Here is a 22,705-nt window from a genome sequence, read left to right on the forward strand (position 1 = left end):
AGACTGTCTCAGAGCTTCTCAAACTTTAGTGTACTTAGGGATATGTGAGAGTCTGTTCAGTGCAGATTTCCAGAGTAAACCCAAGACATTCTCGTTCATAGGGTCTGGAGTGGAGCTCTGGAATCTGTCTTTTTAACCATCAGAAGAGACTGATGTAGGTGGTCCTTAGATCAAGCTTTGAGAACCACAGCAAGTCTTCTGTGTTAAAAGACATGATCCTGGACTTCCCCAGTGGTCCAGTGGTTAAGACTCTGCACTCCCAATGCAGGGGGCATGGGTTCAATACCTGGTCCGGGAACTAAGATCCTGCATGCCGCATGGCGTGGCCAAAAAAAAAAAAAAAAAACACGATCTTGAGATGAGTGGATGAGTGGGAGATGCCAGCCCCTCCCCTGCCAGGGTCCAAAAGAAAGTCCATGGTAGTCAGAGTTGAATTCTCTATACGGATGTGAATTTGCATGGATGATGGCTGGGTCATCTTACCTGGGGACACCAGTGGCTTCCCAAGGGTCTTGCCATCCCTGTAATACTTCATACAAAGTGATACTTTACATGTGAAGTATTACCTATGTAATACTTCATATGTAATTCTTCAACAAAGAACTGCCCCCAGCTCCTTGCCCTGACCTTTGTAGATGGAGAATCGGTATTCATCCAGCAGTAACCTTTCCATGGCACCCTAGACCAGGGTGAGGGACATAGATTGTGCCAGTTGTGAGTAAACCCTTTCATAACCGTTAGCTCACTCAGTGTAGAAAAATTTCTTATAAGATGGAATCGGCAGGTGATAATAATAACCATTATTACACTATCAACATCATCCATCACCCCACCGTCATCGTTATCGTCATCCTCATCACCACCATCATCTAACATCTAACATTGACAAAGTGGCTCCCTTTGCCCAGACGTTGTACCAAGCACCAGACTTGTATGATCTCTTTTAATCTTTACCATATCACATTGGGGAAGATCCCATTAAATTTTATCCCCATTTTATGGATATGGAGATGAAGCCATAGAGAGGGAAAGTAACATGTCCTAGGTTACACCACTAATATGTGATGGAGACAGAATTCCAGCCTAGGCCATCTGTCTACACTTGAGTGGTTCCCATGATTCTTATTCTACTAGTGGAGAGGGATCTGGCGGGTGCAGAGGGAGTGGGGGTTATGTGGCTTGCCAAGGACCATGGAGTTTGACAGTGGTGCCACTGGATCAATTACCAGGGCCTTGCCGGCTCCCTGTCCCAGCCTCCTTCCACAAGACTTCTGCTTCTAGATGTGTTAAGACAGACTCTGGAAAGGGAAGGTTTCGGTTAATTAACAGCACTGAAGAGAAAGCCAGCTGTGGTCCTCAGGGAACTGCACACTATCATTTAAGCTCTGGGCACAAGTGGTCAGGAGGCTAAGAGTCTCTAACTAAGGTTCTGCAGTGATACAGCTGTTAGACTCCATCCATGGCTCCCAGGACAGGTGCTGAGGCCCCACTCGGATCTGGGCCCTGTTTGGGGGTTGAATGCCAAGCTGGCCACCCAACCTTTGTTCTGATGCTCTTTGTCAGTGTCCTGGTGATGTGGCTTGAGGCTGCTAAACTCACTGGGGGGTTCCAGGCTCCCTGGAACATCTCCCGTCCATTCATTGTGCAAAGGCTGGGTGCCGGACTCCAGATTGCCATGGACAAGGTAAACTCTGAGCTGGCAGACTGGAAATTTCAGCTGGGAGTTTACTTACACCAACTCAACCTGCAGCGCCAAGGAGTCTCTTGCTCTTTTCATCAGCCAGGTCCAGAAAGAAGAAATTTCTGCCCTGTTTGGACCGCCATACCCAGAAGCAGCAGAGGTAGAGTATACAGCCTTCTAAGAAACTCTGAGTTTCCATTGGAAAGGGTGGTCTTAAAGATGATGGTGTAGACTTGAAGAATCTCTTGACTTGGATGACATTATTATAAATACTAACTGTATAAGTCTTGTGTACCCTTTCTTTGAGAGGTAATTAGACTATGCAATTAGAACAATTAATACTCTCTTTAAAGAAAGCCTCTCGAATCAATAATTGTTAGTCCACTCACTAACTTGATGTTCACTAACAAACTTGTTGATTGTTTGGCCTTGGTGCTGTTGGATATGGACTCATTATTCACTCTAACATTGCCAGCCACGTGGCTCAGAAAAATTAAGAAGAAATTGAATGCTTGGCTTTAAATAGAAAAATAACATCTGTTTGTGTAGTTTCCCTTTGGCATGTATAATGAATTATTCAGTGATGGGAAAGAAAGAGGGAAAGGATGAAGTATGACAGATTGCCATAAGCTAAGGCAAGAAAATGAGAGATGTGAATGATTTGTATTTGTTTCACTAAGGAGATTAGCTTTGTTGACATCCTTGGGTATCTTGTGCTCTGAGAGGTAGAGAGGCAAAGACTGAATAGATGGGGCAGTACAGTTCTCACGTTCAAAAATAGTGCAGAACTATCATTAGTGGGTGCTATAGAGTTAAGTCTACATTTGAACTTGAATCTTAGTGTCTCCTAGAATTCCCCATTTGACACATTCCCCATTTGATTAACTAAGCCTACCCATTCTTCAAAGTCAAGCTCAAATACCACAGAGCCTCTCTTTATCCCTCTACCCTCATCGTTCACATCTCTAATTCCCAAATCAGAAGTAATTTCTTACTTCTCTAAGCTCCTCTAAATCTATTGTCTATAAATATTGAAGGGTATATTTAACTCTAGAGCTGTTTTTACACGTCTTAACTCCTGTAATAGTTGATCACAAGATCTTTTTTAAGAGGAAGGTCTCTGAAGTTCCCTGTAAATAGTAGTCTCCTAGTGGAAAATGAATAAGGAACAAATTAAGAAAAGTGAGTAGTACCTATGAGTGTGCGTTCTGTGACCACATTACCTGAATTCCAAGCCTGCTCCACTATTTGCTACTTTGGGAACTTATTAATACATTTCTGTGCCCCCATGTTTTCATCTCTAAGATGAGATGATAATACCTACCTGATAGAAAATGTGAGAACTGAGATAATATATGTGAAAGCTCTTAGTCGAGTGCTTGGCACATAGTAATCGCTAAATAAATGCTGGCTATTATTACTCTTGTGCTCTGAGGTTTTGCATCCTTAAGTTGGATCCAAGATGTTATCATCAATATTCCAAAAGAGAGGGTCAGTATGACCCATAGACTCACTGAATCCAAAGTTGATGCAGATATTTTACAATATGGGGCTGGAGGGGAGCAACACCCAATTATGGAAAGACATCCCTTTGGTTACTTTCAAGGTTATTGGTTTGCTGGCTTCCTCATGTTTGACTTTGTTGGACAAGCAGCAAAACTGGAGAACAACTTCTTGTATGACACCTATGTGAAACTTGTGCCACACATACACAGAGTCGGTGATGTGCTCCAGAAAAGCCTCCAGTACCTGGGCTGGAAACACACTGGGATGTTTGGAGGTCACTCTGGGACTTCCTCCTGGGAAGGAGTGGATGAGTTGTGGAGGGTTGTAGGGAATGAACTCAAATCCCATTTCACTATCACTGCCAGCATGAAATACACCAACAACAATCCAGCCTTCCTTCAAGAGAATCTTAGGAGCCTGTCATTGATTTCCAGGGGTAAGTAGGAAAGAATCTTCTGTTGCTTATGTTGAGAGGGGCCAATAGAAAAAAATGATTGAAAAAAAACCTAAGAATTTTTCATTTTTCTATGAGTGTAAAAAGCAGATGAAAACAGAGTATAAAATTAAGGATACATAAAAGCATTACCAACCAACACAAACTTTTTTTTGGTCTAGAGTGAAATCCTCGATGCTATAGTGTTACAACGTACAGAGTAATTTCTGGAAGCACCTGCTAGGTGGGCTGGGTCTTGGACTTGGGTGTTCATTCAGAGAATGGGCTCTGGAGACAGACATCCCTAGGTTTGAAACCCGCCTCTGACACTTCCTAGCTGTGTGCTCTTGAGCAAGTAGCTTAACCTCTCTGTGCCTCAGGTACCTTACCTGTAAAACAAAGACAATCATCTTACCTACCTTATAGAACGGTGAGGATTAAATAAGATCATGCCTGTAAAGTGCTGGACATATTAACTGATCAACACACCATAGTGAATATTGTTGTTGTGGTGCCTCTAAGGCTCTACTTTCTAGCAGGAATTAGTAGCTGACTCCTTTCTCTTCTTCCAATAAACCAAGCTCCTTCTGGCTTTGGGACTTTGGGACCTGGTATCCCTTGGCCTGGAGTTCCACTGCAATCCCACCTCATCCCACCCAGTGCTCTTTCCATAGGTAGCTTGCTCTCATCCTTCCGGACTCAGCCCAGAGCCCATCCCATCTCCTCTGAGGGGCCTTTCCCAACTACTTGACATGGAGCGATTCCCCCTCCCCACATTAGTTTCACAGCATTGTTTTCCCCCTTCATTCATTAGAATCTTGAACGATCTCTCTAATCTCTTCACTTGTATATTGTCTGTCTTAATGTCAGCTCCCTGAGAACAAGGACCTTCTCTTTTGCTCACTGTTGTATCCTGTGCTTAGCGCATTGCCTGGCACCTAGCTGGAGCGCAGATAAATAGATTAAAATGTGTCTCGTTTAAAAAATAAGTCACTAAGGACTTCCCTGGTGGCGCAGTAGTTAAGAACCCACCTGCCAATGCAGGGAACACAGGTTCAATCCCTGGTCCGGGAAGATCCCACATGCCATGGAGCAACTAAGCCCGTGCGCCACAACTACTGAGCCTGTGCTCTAGAGCCCACGAGCCACAACTACTGAGCCCATGTGCCACAACTACTGAAGCCCGTGTGCCTAGAGCACGTGCTCCGCAACAAGAGAAGCCACCGCAATGAGAAGCCCACGCACTGCAACAAAGAGTAGCCCCCGCTCACCGCAACTAGAGAAAAGCCCGTGCACAGCAACGAAGACCCAAAGCAGCCAAAAATAAATAAATAAATAATAAATAAATAAATATATCACTAAAATAGATAACCAACAAGGACCTATTGTATAGCACAGGGAACTATGCTCAATATTTTTAACAACCTATAAGGGAAAAGAATCTGAAAAAGAATATATATATGTGTGTGTGTATATATAGATGTATATATAGATGTATATCTAGATCTGAATCACTTTGCTATACACCTGAAACTAACACAACATTGTAAATCAATTATACCTCAATTAAAAAGAAAACTTCTGAAGCAAAAAAAGCATGCTCCAATTTAAAAATAAATACATAACCATAAATCAGTATTTCATTTTGGTTCCCTCAGAAAGCATGCTGATGTGTTTGGATGGAAGAAAAATACCGTGGCCTACTCTTTTCCCCCCATCCCATCTCAGACAGTCTAAATGCTCCTGGTTCTAGATCCTCCGTCAACGCAACCTACCTGATGATGAGTCATAAGCCAGATCTATTGTTCTGAGCCAATGAAATGAAGAAACTAGAGCACAGAAGTGGTCTCAAACTTTTTCGATTTGTGCTTTGGGAGAGAGCTGCAGCGAAGACTTTAGTTCCACAAGACGAAAGCTGCCAGTTTGTATGCTACCGGCATGGTTAAAGAAGGACATGCTCTGGGAACAGTTTAGACCTTCCTATTTCCTAAAGCATGCTCAAGGAAAGACAAAGTTCATGTCTCATTTCTAGTGGTTTTAGGCTAGACTTTAAAACATGTGTATCTGTGTGTGTGTGTGTGTGTGTGTGTGTGTGTGTGTGTACACATGTGCAACTGGCTGACTGTCTTCTCTTACAGTTCTTATCTTAATCTGCAGCTCAGAAGATGCAAAACTTATCCTGCTGGCTGCAGAGAACCTGGGACTCCACACAGGAGAATTCGTCTTTATCATTTTGCAGCAGCTGGAGGTGGGTGCTGATGAGCCGTCAACGGCTCCTGCAGGAAGAGGTAACGAGCATGCAGAACTTGCTATGCGCCAGATGCATTAGCTCACCGAATACTCAACCCTAGGAGGCAGCTACTCTTGTGTCCTCAACTTAAGATAGAGAGACTGAGACTGAATTGAAAGAACCTACCCAGAGTTCGTTTGCACAGTTCCTGGGACGGGGACCCGGGCCTTAAACCAGGCTGCTGGTTCTGGAGCCTGGTCCTCTGTAGTCTACATCAGCAAACACCAGCTGAGGAAGAACCGTCATTCCTCCCGGGTGGCTGAGACCTCCCCAAAGGCTCTCAAACTCGGTGGCTCTCACTTTCTTTTCTTCCATGGCCACCTGTGTTTGAGCCCCAACAATGGCCTGAAGAAACCAACACGCTGGTCTAATGAGGCAATCTGTCGGTGGTTTGGTTCTTTTGGTAACGATAGGGATGGCTGACATGTACCACGTACCTCCCATGAGTACCGAGTTATACATTATACCGGCATCGGTGCACTAGATTTTCCCAACAGCCCCGTGAGGCAGATAGAGAGTCCATTCATTGTCTACATGCATCATTGTATCCAATATTTCCAACAGCCTTATAAGGTACAGATTATTAGCATTCCAACTCGCAGATGAAAAAATTGAGGCTTAGAGAAATAGGGTAACTTATCCAAGATCTTGGACCTCCTAAGCTGGTCTTTTGGACTCTGGGACTGAGCCCTTGACCCCAACAGCTCTGCCTTGTGGAGTGTGTACTGAGTGCCAGGCACCACTGTGAGCGCTTGATAAACTAACCCTCATTCCAGCTCACACCACCCTAAGGGGAGATACTTTCATTTTCCTCATTTTACAGATGAGAAAACCGAGGTCCTGAGAGATGAAATAACTTAACCAAGGCCACACGACTAGTATGAGGGAGACCTAGTAGTCAAACCAGGTAGGCTGGCCTCAGTGTCTGTACATTTAACCACCACACAACACCAACAGGCTTCTAAAATAAAGCCCCTTGCATTGATATTTAGCCACTGTGTAATTTTTCCAGCAGTTTTATCTTTCTAAAATGAGCTTGTTTTATATGATCATAAGAAGTTGAAATGGGGTGAAACAAAGTACAGGAAGATGCATAATAATGTTCCAGGTTTCTTTTATCTTTTTATCATTAAGTATTTCAGACTGCCAAAAGTGTCTCAGGTTTTGTTGGGCAGCCAGTTGGAATTCTAATCGTAAGCCAAGCTTTCCAGAACCTCCTCCTACCTTCCCTTTTCATTGCCATCCACCCCTTTCTCTTCACTTGTCCTCTCACCTCTGCCCGCAGACAGATGAGAAGGGGAGAGGATACACCAAGTCTCAGGATCTGTAGGGAAGCCCTGCCAACCCCCTCGTCACGTTCTCCCCAAACCTTGATAATCAAATTCCAATTGGCTGGAAGTGCGGAAAGAATATAGGACTAAAAATAGACCACACGACGTCCATGAAAGTGAATTCATGCTGCTTTAAAAAAAAAGAATAGCATATGGGCTTCCCTGGTGGCGCAGTGGTTGAGAATCCGCCTGCCGATGCAGGGGACACGGGTTCGTGCCCCGGTCTGGGAAGATCCCACATGCCGCGGAGCGGCTGGGCCCGTGAGCCATGGCCGCTGAGCCTGAGCATCCGGAGCCTGTGCTCCGCAACGGGAAAGGCCACAACAGTGAGGCCCGCATACCACAAAAAAAAAAAAAAAAAAAAAAAAAAAAAAAAAAAAAAAAAAAAAAGAAAAAAGAATAGCATAAATCCATTCCCTAAAAGTGTTCCCAATATAGGCTGAAGTTGACAAAAATCAAGTTGCAGAATACCATTATAGCATGATACTATTTATGTAAAATGCACATATGCTCACACACACCTCTGTACACGTCTAGAACATTCAGATACCTCTCAGAGGAGACAAGAGGGAGCAGTAGGGAAATTGGGGAAGATCTTACCGTCTTTCACATATATACACACAATGAGTGGGTGTTACTTTCATAATAATAATAATAATAATGTAGGTAATAATGATAATAACAAACCACTTAAGCCACAAGCAGAAATTTGAGAATCGACAATTGTAAGTTTTTCAAGATTTTGCCGCCCATTGTTAAAAGGTAAGCTTTCTGCCTGTTAGTTGCTCGATGTCCCAAGTAATCTTTTCTTATTTATTGATTAATTTTTTGGCTTCCTTCCCACTGCTTCGAAGCTAACTAGAAAACATAGACTTTGCGTGGCAAGTCTTCCAGAGCCATTGTGTTTCTGAGGATTAGAATAAAAATTCACATTTGATGTTGGGGCCTTCCCTGGTGGTGCAGCGGTTAAGAATCTGCCTGCCATTGCTGGCGTCATGGGTTCGATCCCTGGTCCGGGAAGATCCCACATGCCGCGGAACAACTAAGTCCACGCGCCACAACTACTGAAGCCCGCATGCCTAGAGCCCGTGCTCCGCAACAAGAGAAGCCACCACAATGAGAAGCCCGTGCAACGCAACAAAGAATAGCCCCTGCTCGCGGCAACTAGAGAAAGCCAGCACGCGGCAATGAAGACCCAACGCAGCCCAAAATAAATAAAATAAAGAAATAAAGACATAAAGTTGATGTTGACTATTGCTTCGGGTGTTTCCTACAGAACAGCTACATTTATTTCATTATTTTTCAGGACAGTTTTTGGAAGGAGGTATTGACAAATCAGAAGGTGATGCACTTTCCCTCAGTCTACAAGTCAGTGATTCTCATAGCCCTCAGCTCCCCCCGAGAAGGCCCTGGAGATGAGATGAAGGCTTCCGAGAGCTGGTCCACCGAAGGCTGCGGAGGCTGCCCTTCCATGGCCCCCTCCACATGCTGGAGCAGGTCTGACGGGGGTCTTCCTACGCAGGCCCTTCCTCCCTTCCTTGAGAATATCTGTGTTTGGCCTTTACATTTTCCCTCTTATTCTCCTTCTTCTTCCTCCACTCCCCAGGCTCCTAACACAGACACAGACACAGACACACACACACATGCACACGCACACACACACACGCTTCTTCATCTTCCACGGCCCCAAATAAACAGTGGCCCGATGAGATCTTGTGAAATCTGCACCCCAGGTCCACGCGGACAGAGGTTGCTAGATGAGTGATCGGGTGGCCTTTGGAGTCAGAGTCCCGGGCTTCCATCCTAATTCTGCTATTTACTAACTATGGGGCCTTGAGTTGAATTGTTTAACCTCCCTACACCTCAGTCTCTTCACCCCCAAAGGGGACTGATAATGACACCTGCCTTCCAGACTGTGGCTTTGAGTATCTAATGACATAGTGCATGGAAGTAGCAGAACAGATGCCAGTGGGTGCTCAGACCAGGACAGTCTCCTTTCCCAGCAGGATGCCATGACCAGGGACCAGAATGGAGTAGTCAGAGACATGGAGCTAGGGCGGGTCAAGGCAAGCAGATGTTCCGAGAAGGCAGCCAGGAGAGAGACTATCAGCCAGTGGTAGTTCCACCAGTGCTTGTGGGATGATGGGGTAAAATGTCTGATTAACTAGACCGTTGGCCAGATCTGGAGCTCCTGCCAGAGCAGGGCCAAGCTGAGCCTGAAGGCGATGAGAAGCTACTGATGACAAGGCTTCCATTAGGAATGAGGCAGTCGATTGTGGATCCCCCCACACAAGGAAAGATGGTGGATCAATGAATATTTGGGGAGTCATCTCCTAAATGTCAGCTCTGTACCTGGTTCTATGGGGAGAACAGTGCCTAGCACCTAGTAGGCACATGCATTTTTGTTGACTAAATGAAGTATTGAAGACCTACTATGTGCCAGTTAGTACAATAGCTATTATACCTATTCTGCCTCATGTAACTATCCTTATACTCACCACAATAGTGGCTTTATCTGCATTTTATAAATGAATGAACCGAGATTCAGAGAGATTCAGAGAGGTTCTGGAACTTACCCCAAGTCTCACAGTAAGTACCAGGGCCAGCCCGACTCTAAGATCCACCCTCTTTCAATTAGACCATATTCCCTCCTGCCTATGGCCTAAAAAGCTGTTCACAACCTGAAAGATCACACAATCTAATTGAGAAAACAAGGCCTAAAGAGGAAAAGTGCAGTTGTGATACCTAGGTATACCAGCACAGGCCAGGATACGTGGAGGGTCCTCCTTTCTCTGTGGAATAATGGAGAACGTGTGCTGTGTTACACTGTTAAGGGGATGGAGAAAGCTTGCTTCTAACTGAGCCCGGACTGTGACGTAGCAGGCCATGGGCTTTTAAAAAATTTTTAAATCTGTTTTAAAATTAATTAATTTTTTTTGACGGAGAAATCAAAAGCTTCACAGACAAGTAAAAGCTAAGAGAGTTGAGCATCACCATGGGCCTTCTTCTACCCTGCCTTTGCTCCCCTCATCCAAGGTGAGCCCTTACTCTGCTTACTTTCACGATGCGGTCCTGCTGTATGCTGAGACCGTGAAGGAGATGAAAACGGCCAGAAGGGATTTCTGGGATGGGCGGCAGCTCGTCATCACTCTGAAAGGCTCCAATCAGACTGCTTTGCAGGGTAAGTGGCTTCGCTGTGGCAGGTTTGCCGAACTCAGGCCAGCTGAGTCCGTGGGGCTTGGAGTTGTTGGGAGTGTGATCACAGAATTCCGCTTTCTCATGGCGATTCCGGCCTTCTGGGAAGCGTTGTTGAGGTTAAAGCTCCCAGCTGCCTCCGTCTGCTCTTTCTGCTCTGTCCAGAAGGCTGCCCAGACCAGGTGGGGGGCCTCTGGGGTCCCTTCCTGCCCCTGAAAAGTCTCTTCCACAGCTCCTTTCAAACTGAACCCATCAGGAATAAAACTCAAGAGGGTGGGACCCTCCTCCTGGTATCACTCCCTTGAACCTCCACACCTGCATGCCCTCTGATGCATTGCCTGCCTGAATCAGAACCATCAGCCTCTAAAGATGGGGCCAGTCCTATTTTACTTTCCTTGCAGGTGTGAGGATACGCGTGGAAGTGAACCGTTTTGAAATCACCCTGGGAGCTGGCCAACGGCTGTCATCTTGCTCTACTCCAGCTTCCTATTTTGTGAGAGATAATACATACTGCCATATCTAATAACAATAACCAGCATCTATTGAGGGCTTACCTTGTATCAAGCTGGGTGCCAATAGCTTCTGTGCACTATTTCATTTAATCCTCACACCACCCATGAGGTAGTGCTATTACTATCCATAATATACTACACAGGTGAGTAACCCCAGGGTAGAAAAGTTACATACTTGCCCGTGGTCACGAAGTTATGAGATGGTGGAGTCAGAATTCAAAATAAGGCCTGTTTTTCTCTCCAGGGCTCATGTTCTTTATTGTTGTGTAACACCAAGGAGTAATTAAAATATTGGGTTGGCCAAAATGTGCCTTCGGTTTTTAAGTAAAAATCAATGACACATTTTTCATTTTCACCAAGAACTTTACTGAACAATGTATTCACCTTTTTGTTCCACTATCTTCTACCATTTTTCGGGCAACTTCATAATTCCATCTTCCCAAAACTTTTAATCTTTTTGAGCAAAAGAACTGTTCCAGGTGCTTCTACAGTCTTCCAGGGAATTAAAATTTTTTCCATTAAGAGAATTTTATAAAGACTGAAATAAATGGAAACCCAAAGGTGCAATGTCTGGTGAATACAACAGATGAATCAGAACTTCCCAGGCAAGCTGTAACAGTTTTTGCCTGGTCATCAAATAAACAAGTGGTCTTGTGTTATCTTGATGGAAGATTATGTCTTTTCTGTTTACTAATTCTGGACGCTTTTCATGGAGTGCCACTTTCAGCTGGTCTAATTGGGAGGGGTACTTGTTGGAATTAATCGTTTGGTTTTCCGGAAGGAGCTCATAATAATGGCCTCCCTTCCAATCCCACCATATACACAACATCACCTTCTTTGGATGACGATCGGCCTTTGGTGTGATTGGTGGTGGTTTATTTCACTTGCCCCATGACGTCTTCCGTTCCACATTACTGTACGGTATCCATTTTTCATCGCCAGTCACAATGTTTTAAAAGTGGAACGTTTTCATTACTTTAAGTAGAGAATTGCATGCGGAAATACGGCCAAGAAGTTTTTTTCGCTTAACTTATGTGGAACCCAAACATCAAAGTGATGAACATAACCAGGCTGGAGCAAATGATTTTCAGCGCTTGATTTGGATATTCTGAGTATGTCGGCTGCCTCCCACGTGGTATAACATTGAGTTAACGTCTCGATTTGATCTCTTATCAACTTCAGCTGGTCTACCCGACAGTGGACCATCATCCAGAGAGAAAGCTCCAGCACGAAACTTTTTAAAAAAAAATAAATGTATTTAATTATTTATTTTGGACTGTGTTGGGTCTTCGTTGCTGCACGCGGGCTTTTCTCTAGTTGCGGAGAGCGGGGGCTACTCTTTGTTTTGGTGCACGGGCTTCTCACTGCGGCGGCTTTTCTTGTTGCGGAGCACAGGCTCTAGGCGCGCGGGCTTCAGTAGTTGTGGCACATGGGCTCAGTAGTTTTGGCTCCCAGGTTCTAGGGCGCAGGCTCAGTAGTTGTGGCACGTGGGCTTAGTTGTTCCGTGGCATGTGGGATCTTCCCGGACCAGGGCTCGAACCCGTGTCCCCTGCATTGGCAGGTGGATTCTTAACCGCTGCGCCACCAGGGAAGTCCCTTCAGCACAAAACTTTACAAACCACTTTTGACATGTTCGATCAGTCATAGCTCCTTCTCCATACACGGCACAAGTCTTTTTTTTATGTTTCAGTTGCGTTTTTATCTTTCTTGAAATAATAAAGCATAATATGCCAAAAATGTTGCTTTTTTTTTCCATCTTCAATATGCAAATGGCTACACAAGATTTCACCAATTTTGATGTCTTTTTCTAAATGCACGCTGATATGACAGCTGTCACATACAATCTAACGAAATTGTTTCGAATGAAGTTAAAGACAACTAAGTGCTACTAGAGTCATCTTATGGAAAAAACCAAATGAACGTTTTGGCTAATCCAATATATGAAGTGCGTGGCACATAGTATGTGCTCTTTATTTTATTTATTTAGCGGTACGCGGGCCTCTCACTGTTGTGGCTTCTCCCATTGCGGAGCACAGGCTCCGGACACGCAGGCTCAGCGGCCACGGCTCACGGGCCCAGCCGCTCCGCGGCATGTGGGATCTTCCCGGACCGGGGCACGAACCCGTGTCCCCTGCATCGGCAAGCGGTCTCTCAACCACTGCGCCACCAGGGAAGCGCCAGTATGTGCTCTTTAAATGGCAGGTATTTATCTTTTCTTTGGCTTATCGTTCCCTTAATAAATTAAGACTTAAACTTCATCCTAAATTTTCAAAAAGACAGCCAAGTGCTGCTCTTTGGGGCATTCATAGATTCCGTTCACAATGACCCCATCCACACCTGTTCCAAGTGGAAACGTTAACTTGCTTCCCTTTCTTCTTTGCTTCCTGACCCTGAAGCATTTGCTTTAAAAAGGGGGATGAAGTGGGAGGAGTCTGTCTTCCTGCTCTCAGTTTAACTCCCTCTGTCAGATCAATTTATTTCCTGGTTCAACCCCGGTGATTGCATTTGCTGCAGCCCTTTCCCTGTGCAGACCTTGGGAGGGAGGGGTGCTCAAGCCCCACATTCAGGATGCCAGCAAGTGGGCACAGCAAGGCAGCGAGGGCTGTGGGGAGACCACGCACTTGGGGCCCAACAGACCTGTGTCTTCCTGGGTCTGGAAGCTCCAGGGGGTCTGCGCCTCCAAGCCTTGCTTGCTTGTTAGGAGTGGGTGATGGTGCCTCCTCTGTGGGGTCCACCGGGACCAGATGTGTGAAATCACTACCGCCCTCCGTGCTGGGCACATAGCAGAAGCTTATGAATGTTAATGTTGTGTTCTGTCCCCAGTGGGAACAAATCATAAGTCCTAGGTCAGACCTTGGGTCCTAGTTTGGGGTGTGGAACTGCTGTACTTTACTCCTCTGGGATCTCTGATGTGTCCTTTGTGTGGGGGGGCAGGGCACATCCTAAGCAAGAACAAGGGATGCACCCGGGCCAGGTCTGAGTGCAATGCCTGAGCACAAACCAAAACCGGGAAGGAAGGGCCATGCTGAGAACAAAGCTTGCAAACGCGTGTCCCAGGGTCTGGCGGCGTGGAGAACGTGGGGGGAATAGGATGGCAGGGGCTAGGAGGAGGCAGTGTCCCCAGCCCCAGCCAACCGCTGCCATGTCATTTGGCCTCCATTGGTCATATCTGATTGTTTGGGAAGCATAAATCTTGGGTTTTATGTGAAATTAGTTGGAAACTGCTTAATTTTTTTTTTTTTTTTTAATGCTGGATGGTCCTCCCCAGCGTAGGCCTAACAGAACCAAGTGGCCCTTGAGTCCCACCAGGGTACCACTTCTGAACTATCTTCTTTTTTTTTCCACTCTCCTTCTTGACTACATCTTAGATTTCCTGAAAGGGCAAAAAAGTCACGGATGGCTTTCAGCAACTGCTGGGGAGGGCATTCCTCTGATACGACCCTGCAGGCTGGCATTTTGAGCCCCAAGCTCTTCTCTGTTCCCTTTACTGTGTGCAAGTGCCTCTTTTTCCAGGAATCACCGGCCTCGTGTTTGTGGACTCCCAGGGAGAAAGATGCATGTGTTCCTGGGTCTATGCCCTACAGAAATCCCCAAACGGGTCCCTCTTTCTTCCTTTTCTTCATTATGACAGCTATCAGGAAGTCATCAGGTATGGCAGTGCCTTTCCCAAGCTTAGCTCATGCTACAGGAAGAGGCCTGGGAGGAGAGGAAGGGCTGGTGGTCCTGCTGGGAGGCCAGCTGGGGATCCAGCTCCTATAATCAAGTTGTCTGCTGCTCTCTGAACTCAGAAAGATCGACTTTGGCCCTTCAACGTGGTCTTGCCCTTGACTGTGAGTGTGGCTCAGCCACTTCAGGTTCCACTTATAACACGGCATCCCTACCTGCACCTCCATGTGGGCCTGGGCCTCCTCTGATGCTCCAGCTGGGCAGGTCCCACAGCCCCAGTGTCTCAGGGAGAGGCCCTGGCCGTGGGCGATGATGGAGCACAGCGCCTCCTACAGGGTCAGGTTCACAGTCAGTGAAACCGACTCATGCAGACAGCCAGGGGGACACCAGGACCTGGATGCTGTCCTGGGCTCACAGTATCCAGAAATCCCTGGGGTAAAAAAAAAAAAAAAAAAAAATCTCTGTTTCTGTTCTCTCATCTATAAATCAATGAACAACGACATGAGAACATAAAACTTAATTCAGTTTCTACTTACCCCTCACCGCCATCACCCACAATTCAGATTTGCTTTGACACTTTTCTCTCCCCTACTCTTATGGAATTTTAATGTCCCCAAATGGGTTGGCCCAAGAAATAAAACAACCATGGCCACCTAGGTTCTCTGTATTGTAGGAACAGGCATTCTCCAGGCGGGGATGACGTTTTGGTCTGTGAAGTGTCAAGATGCTCTATAACAAGATTTGTCTGTATCAAACATGGGAGAAAACTCCAGTAACGTTGGAGAATTGACACTTCATCTTTTAAATCAGAAGTGACATGGTTTAAAACAAAAGATCGAGTCAGTTAGTCTACCTAGCAAAAAGATATTGCTCTCTCATGAATTATATTACCTGTAGGCTAGGTTTGAAGAATCTTGGTGAGATGGGAAAACTGGATGGATCAGCAGATGTTTGAATGAAGAGACCAAGGCCTGCTTTTTGCAAATGACATGTGTGTTTCAGTTGCCCCTGCAATACCTGAGGTAGAGACAAGCTGAATAAATCAAGTTGGCACTGACCTTTAATTGTCTTCTTTTTTTTTAAGACCCATGGGGAATTTCTCCACGGTTCCCTTCCTGAAGACAGACGTGGCCGTGGATTTTCCAATGAGCTCTGTGAAACTGAGCCTGCTTTTGCAGGTCAGTGTGGCCACCTGGAGAAGGCAGCAGAAAAGGACTCTTTACAACTGGGCTTCTCAGCAGTGGCAACAGCATTGATGTTTAGGATGGGATCATCTTTGTGTGTAAGGGGCTGTCCTGTGCCTTGTAGGAGGCCTAGCAGCATCCCTGGCCTCCACCCCACCCACTAGATGCCAGCAGCACCCTCTAGCTCTAACAGCCCCAAATGTCTCCAGACATTGCCACATATCCCCTGGAGAGGCAACGTCATGGCCTCCCCTGTTGAGAAGCTCTGCCCTGGGGAAACCTGGCTCCTGAGATCTGAGTCTCAGGAATTCCATTTCTATGGAGGTAGAGTCTGGACAAGGGAGTGTTGCCTGGTGGTTAGGAGCCCAGGCCTGGAATGAGGTGGATCATAACTGAGAACAAGTGTAAGGAGGGCACATAGTAAATGTTGAATGAAAGGTAGTGATGGTCTTAGAAGTCATCCTTTTTTTTCTCTACAAGGCAAGTTTCTATATAAGGAGGAGGTGAGTGCAGTTGCCATGGGAACCAGAGGGGTGTGGGAAGACCAGGCACTTGGGGCCCAATAGGATTCCTGGAAAAGACAGGTCTGAGTGGACGCTGTGTGCCCTAACTTGGACGTGTGTCTGGGCAGCTTTTGAGCCATCTGTTTGGCAGGGCCGGGATGGGGCCCTGATGTGCTCACTTCAGCTCTTAGGTGGGCCTGAGTAACGATATGCCCTCCAGGTGTGACTGCTGTGATTTTCACCGTAACCCTCCTGATTACCAACCTGGGAGCCGTCATCATAGGTCTGATTTTAAGGATACAGAGGGGAAAACTGCAGAAGCAAAATAAAGGTCTTTGGTGGCAAATCAATTATGATGACATCACCATTCTGTCCCAGAACAAGGTGAGGCCACGCCTGGCCCAGACATCCACCTTCCAGCTCACTGCTGGTGATTCGTGGAAGGAACCTGATCTAGGAGCTTGTGAGGGCAGAGGCTGACTCATTTATAAAGTGGGCTCTTCATGGAGAGTCTTAGGCCCTGAGTTCTGGTTCTAGAACTACCACTATTTTGCTGGGAACATCATTTCCGAGCCTCAGTTTCTGAATACTTAAAAATGATCAGATGGCTTCTAAAGTTCCCTTCAGCCCTGTTCCCTGGTGGGTAGAAGAACCCATACATCCTGCTCAAATGTTAAAGCTGTCTCCTGGGGAGCATTTAGTTATTTTCGAAACCACATTAACTCCTTTAAACTACTGATAACTAAGACAATACAATTCATTTGCTCAACACACACGTGTTGCCCATCTACTGCAGGCCAAGCAGAGTGCAAGGCACGCCACAAATGGATGCCTTCCAAGGGAAGTGAGTGCTCTGGGAGGTGTCTACAAGCTGAGGCAGAAACCCCACAGGTAGAGGGACTGAACGTCACAGCATCATGAAGGCTTCAGAGAAGAGGTGACATCTGGGGAGAGTGGGTTTGCTAGTGGTGACCAGGAGAGAAGTAACGCAGGGTATGCTGAGGGCTTCTCAGGGCTGTGAAGCTGGGCACACATTTAATAAGCATGACATTATTTGATAAGTATATAACAGTTACATAATTCCAGAAAATATAGCCACGACTATCTTTTATGCATATCTTAAGCTTGAAGTTTTGAAGTCTCTTTTCTTTCTTTCCTTTTTAGTTTTGTTTTTGTTGTTGCTGTAATCTTTGCAAGCATATATTGATTATTCTGGAGTACTTACCGCCTTTCCAGAAAGGTTAGTGAGAATTGTTCTTTAGAGTAGAAAGATAGACCCAAGTTTCTATACTTTAATAAGAGCTCTTTGTTCCTGGGGGGAGGTGGAGGGAGGGGGTGAATTTTGCTTTCATCTCAAGTGATTGAAAACCCACAACTGAAATAAATTTTACATCAAAGATCAAGAATTTTAGAATTTCATATAGTACTTGTTCAGGAATACATGTTACTCATGATATTCAGAGAATAACAAGATATGCAGATCAACTACTGAATCAGAATTTATGTTTTTGAACAAATGTGTGAATCTTAAATATCTCAAGGCAAAAGAAAAGTGTTCTAGAATGTTGTTGCTTGTTAGAAAGCGCTCAAGTTAGACCAAGGTATACAGGTTTGTTCTAAAGACATTTAGGTTAATTCTAAAAGTAAGTAAAGCATGATGGGTCAACAATCAAACATTCCTCTTATGTTATGTGTATTTTGTTCCTGTTATATTGGCTTTATTTTCAAAACTGTAGTTTTAATATGTTTCCTTTTATTGGTATATTTGCATATACTATTCATTGAATAAATGAATTATGACTTTCAAGAAAAAAAGGTGACTTGGCAGGTACCAAGTCAAGGAGGCTTCAACATGCTACGACAAGGAGATTGGGGTTCATTTGTAAATTATTTTTCAAGTGTCCCTGGCAATTCTGGGGCTCACTGGTCTGCGCTTGGGTGAATGATAGAATGAGGTAGAGGTGGTGGGGAGGAATTCTGAGCCTTCCTCTTCCTCTTCAACTATAGCAGCTCTGCTTTGAGCTATTGTTTTCTACATTAGAGTTCCGAGCAAGACTCTTCTAGAAAAACAGGGCTCCTCTGTTTAAATATATTCTCTAGGTGCTGGGGAGGAACTGGGGGTGTTACACAGAGAGTTCACCTCCTTAGATGCTCATTGAGGAAAATGACTGGGTCATCAGGTCACACATCTAGTTAAGGGCCAAAGCCAGCACTTGAATTTGGGCAGCCTGACCCCAGAGTCTTAACCATGACATCGTGAGGTTGGCACAGACACGAGAGTGGTGTGGGTAGCAGTTCAGCACTCACACTTTGGGTTAGAGAAATCAGGCTTTGAGTCCTGACTCTCATTTACTAACTGCTACTAACCTTGGCGCTAATTTTCCTTATCTATAAAAGGCATAGTCTCATCAGTACTTGGTCATCCTACTGAGAGCAACTGAATCGTGTCCTGTTTCGCAGCCACCCCAGAGAGGCACACCTGTGTCGAGAGGGGACAACAGTAACTCATCTAGTGTGATGATTTCTGGGGACTTCAGCTCTTTGGCTGAGAATCAGCAGGGCGAAGAGCTCTTTTATGCCCCAGCAGGGCTTTACCGGGTAATTCTGAGGGCAGGGTGGCTGCATGCAGATGTTCAAATTCTGGCTGTACTACCTACAGATGTGTGGCCTTGAACTAGTTCCCTAACCTCAGGGATCCCATCTGGAAATGGGCTAATCACCCCCCTCCCCCCCCACCCTGCCTTTGCAGGGCTGTGCTGCCTGTTAAATGAGGTCTCCTGTGTTGAGCAGCTAGCTCGGCTCTTGGACACAGCACGGGGCCTTCCGAGGGCTGATTAGGGCAGGGAGGAGCTCAATGATCCCTTCTGTAGGTGGATTTCTTGCCAGTCTTCCTGCCCCCATTCCTAGCTCTTTCTGAGCGTAGCTTTTTCTGGATCAGCCTGGGTTAAGAACATTCCGCTTTGTCTCCAGTTCCAGGGAAACCATGTGGCCATCTGTGATGTTGGTGACCAGGCACAAGCCTGGGTCAGGAAGCCGTCTGTGCTGCAGGAAATCTGGCTGGTGAGGCCCCCAGCCCTGGGAGGAGGCAAAGCCTTGCTGCCCTCTGCCTTGCCTCTGCCAGCTCCCTGTTCCCAGCTGGGGTGCGGGTGGCCTTCACCCCAAAAGGCAATGGTGGGAAGCTGCTCCCCTTAACTTGGCCCATGACCCCTACCCCTCAAGAGCCCAGACTTTAGACCTCAGACCCTTATGCCTGACCCAGGCTCCTGCATCCTGGGAGCTCTCCTAGCCTGTTCTTTGCCTTGAATTCTTCCTGGCCTTAATTCTCCCTCTTCATTCTTTGGGTAGCTGTCTCCCTCGAAGCTGGTCCTTGCAGGGGAGTCAGGTTCATGGGGTCCACTTCTTCAGTTAATCCCTGTTACTTTGGGGGACTTTGATCATTCCTCTGGTTTATTTGCTGGAGGCAGACTGTCTGGATTTACCTCCCAGCTCTGCCACTACTAAGTTGTATGATCTTTAACACATTAATTTATCTTTTGAGCATCAGTTTCCTCATCTGTAAGATGGAAGCAATCATAGTTCTTATCTCACAGGGTCTTTGTGAAAAATAGCTGAAAGTGTGTAAAGCACACAGCACTGTCCCTAGGGCAGAAGACACATTATAATCATAAGCTATTAGTACCATTATTATTTTCAGATGTATGAATTAAGGCGTGAAAACATTGTTCCCGTCTTTGGTATTTGCACAGAATCACCCAGCATCTGCACTGTCACCCAATATTGCAAAAGAGGAAGCCTTAAGGTAAGTAAAATAGTAAATCTTACCTCAGGGTTGATTAGCGGCAGCTAATAAAGAAGCTTATCAATGCTTTTGCCCCTTCGTCCAAGAACAGTTCCTCTCTGGTTTAATTTCAAGACCTGAATTATCTTGCTGGGCTGCCTGCAGGGGATCAAATTAGCAGCGCAGTTGCCAAGTGTCTGGTCTCTTTGTTCTGGGAAACTGTCTGAGCTTGGTTTCATCTCCTAAGATGTCATATCTACGTCTGAATTGTGTTCCTGGGCCCATCTTTCCCGTGGTATGTGACCACCAGCTTTATGTCAGGAACAAGGAAGTATCTGTAAAACTCAAGACTGTGTAACTTTCTCAAGGTTATGGTTTCTTCCAAGCAGAGTTCCGGTTACTAGATTTAGTAACTAGTAGATTTAGAGTCCTCTGCCTCAGGTTGTATCATTTCTGCTCAACATCATCCAAAGCATTAGAATCAAATCCACTGGACCCGGGAAGATCACTGTGTTTCTGGTTGAGTCACTGGTGATGTTTCAAGTGATTGTGTTTTCTAGGATGTTTTGAGAAACTCAGGCAATGAAATTGATTGGATATTCAAGCTCTCATTTGCATATGACAGAGTCAACGTGAATATCACATAAACCTGTGTAAAGAACAAATGCTATTAGTGTTCTTTTTTTTTTTTTTTTTTTTTTTTTTTTGAGGTATGCGGGCCTCTCACTGTTGTGGCCTCTCCCGTTGCGGAGCACAGGTTCCGGACGCACAGGCTCAGCGGCCATGGCTCACGGGCTTAGTTGCTCCGCGGCATGTGGGATCTTCCCGGACCGGGGCACGAACCCGTGTCCCCTGCATCGGCAGGCGGATTCTCAACCACTGCGCCACCAGGGAAGCCCTTTTTTTTTTTTTTTTTTTTTTTTTTTTTAATTATTATTTTTTTTATTAGTGTTCTTGAGGGGACCAAGCTAATGACCTGGGAATGGGTCCTGGTGGGGAAGTCACTGACTCTGACACATGGCAGCAGGACAAGGCTGGTTGTCATCTGTCAATCAACAGTCCATCCATCAATCAACATTCCCATCCATCAACTGACAGACTCCTCTGGGCAAGACCCTGCCTGGGTGCTGTGAGGGATACATGGGTGAAATGTAAACTCTGCCCTCCTAGGTTTTAGGGCCAGTGACTCCTTGAATGACTGTGGCAAGTTACTTTCCCTCTAATGGTAACAGCAGATGCGGTGAGCTTAGAAAGAGCGGCTGGATATGAGCCCGGGCTGCGGAGAGCATCGTCAGAATGCTGGTCTATACTTACATGGCCCACCCAACTCATTTCCCGTGTGTGAAATAGGGATGATAATAGAGCTACCTTATATTTTGTTGTGAGGATAGAGTCAGTTAATATACACAAAGTGCTAGAAAGTATCTGAGCCAAAATAAGTACCAAATATATTTTAGCTATTATTGTTGTTGTTATTATTATTACTTAGCCTCCACTTAGGTTTAACGGATGAGGTTGGCCTGATTAACATCGAAGGAGTTTTCTTCCTCAAGAATTTGATTGCTCTTTGTGTGTAAGGAGCTGAGTCTTAATGGCCCTGTTAAGCTTTGACTTCCCAGGCGTTAGTGGGAAGCCAGTGTATTGTTACCAGGAGAGGTAAACAAACAGAAACCTCTCTGTGACTGGTTTCCGACAACCCGAGGCCACCACTCATTATTTCAGGAAAACTTTCTTGAGTGTCTGTTAAGGGTTTGTCATACTCTGGGCAATTTCATATGAAGACAAGGACTTGTTTCCATCTTTGAATGGCTTGAAATTAAGCTAGAGAAAAAAAAATTTTTAAGTCATGAAGTGTACATACGAAATTATTTAAGTGGCGGTGGAATGGTTATAAAATAGGAGGATCTGATTGGCATCCTCTCCTCCTCTGGGCTCCTCTCTCTTTCCCCCCACCCACTTTCCCTCCCTTCCCACCAAGCCCAGGGAAGTGCTCTAGTCTCTGGTGATCTGTCTCCCACCCAATCAAAACAGCTGGCATCATTTGTATTGGATGTAAAGAGAAAGCTAGTAAATTCTCACCATGATGTGAATGACTAGTAGATTTAGGCTTTTCAGTGGAGGCATTCGGCTTTCAAGAAGAATTGACTCCATATATATGTGTTAGCAAATACCATATGCTAACACATATATATAGAATCTAAAAAAAAAAAAAAAAAAGGAATTGGTTCTGAAGAACCTAGGGGCAGGACAGGAATAAAGACGCAGACATAGAGAATGGACTTGAGGACACAGGGAGTGGGAAAGCTAAGGTGGGATGAAGTGAGAGAGTGACGTGGGCCTATGTACACTACCAAACGTAAAACATAGCTAGTGGGAAGCAGCCGCATAGCACAGGGAGATCAGCTCAGTGCTTTGTGACCACCTAGAGGGGTAGGATAGGGAGGGAAGGAGGGAGACACAAGACGAAGGAGATATGGGAATATATGTATATGTATAGCTGATTCGCTTTGTTATAAAGCAGAAAGTAACACACCATTGTAAAGCAATTATACTCGAATAAAGATAAAAAAAAAAAAAAGAATTGACTCGAAGGATTCTCTGGAGAAATGCTGGGGTGGGTGCAAAT

At 45.5% G+C, this 22,705-nt stretch overlaps 1 protein-coding gene across 1 annotated transcript in view; it reads left to right on the forward strand.

Annotated features, from left to right (window-relative positions):
* The first annotated feature begins 1,459 nt into the window (after positions 1-1,459).
* Positions 1,460-22,705, forward strand: part of LOC136793670 (guanylate cyclase 2G-like) — a 49,022-nt gene continuing 27,776 nt past the window's right edge. The window contains 16 exon segments of the mRNA XM_067027425.1: positions 1,460-1,701; positions 1,703-1,841; positions 3,288-3,306; positions 3,309-3,623; positions 5,759-5,868; positions 8,548-8,655; positions 8,658-8,738; positions 10,278-10,422; positions 14,462-14,605; positions 15,378-15,391; positions 15,699-15,798; positions 16,504-16,685; positions 18,762-18,899; positions 19,278-19,361; positions 19,996-20,100; positions 20,640-20,711. Of these exon segments, the coding sequence (XP_066883526.1) occupies positions 1,460-1,701; positions 1,703-1,841; positions 3,288-3,306; positions 3,309-3,623; positions 5,759-5,868; positions 8,548-8,655; positions 8,658-8,738; positions 10,278-10,422; positions 14,462-14,605; positions 15,378-15,391; positions 15,699-15,798; positions 16,504-16,685; positions 18,762-18,899; positions 19,278-19,361; positions 19,996-20,100; positions 20,640-20,711 (1,998 nt within the window).

The sequence above is a fragment of the Kogia breviceps genome, chromosome 2 (assembly GCF_026419965.1).
Source record: "Kogia breviceps isolate mKogBre1 chromosome 2, mKogBre1 haplotype 1, whole genome shotgun sequence".
In the NCBI taxonomy this organism is placed as follows: Eukaryota; Metazoa; Chordata; class Mammalia; order Artiodactyla; family Physeteridae; genus Kogia; species Kogia breviceps.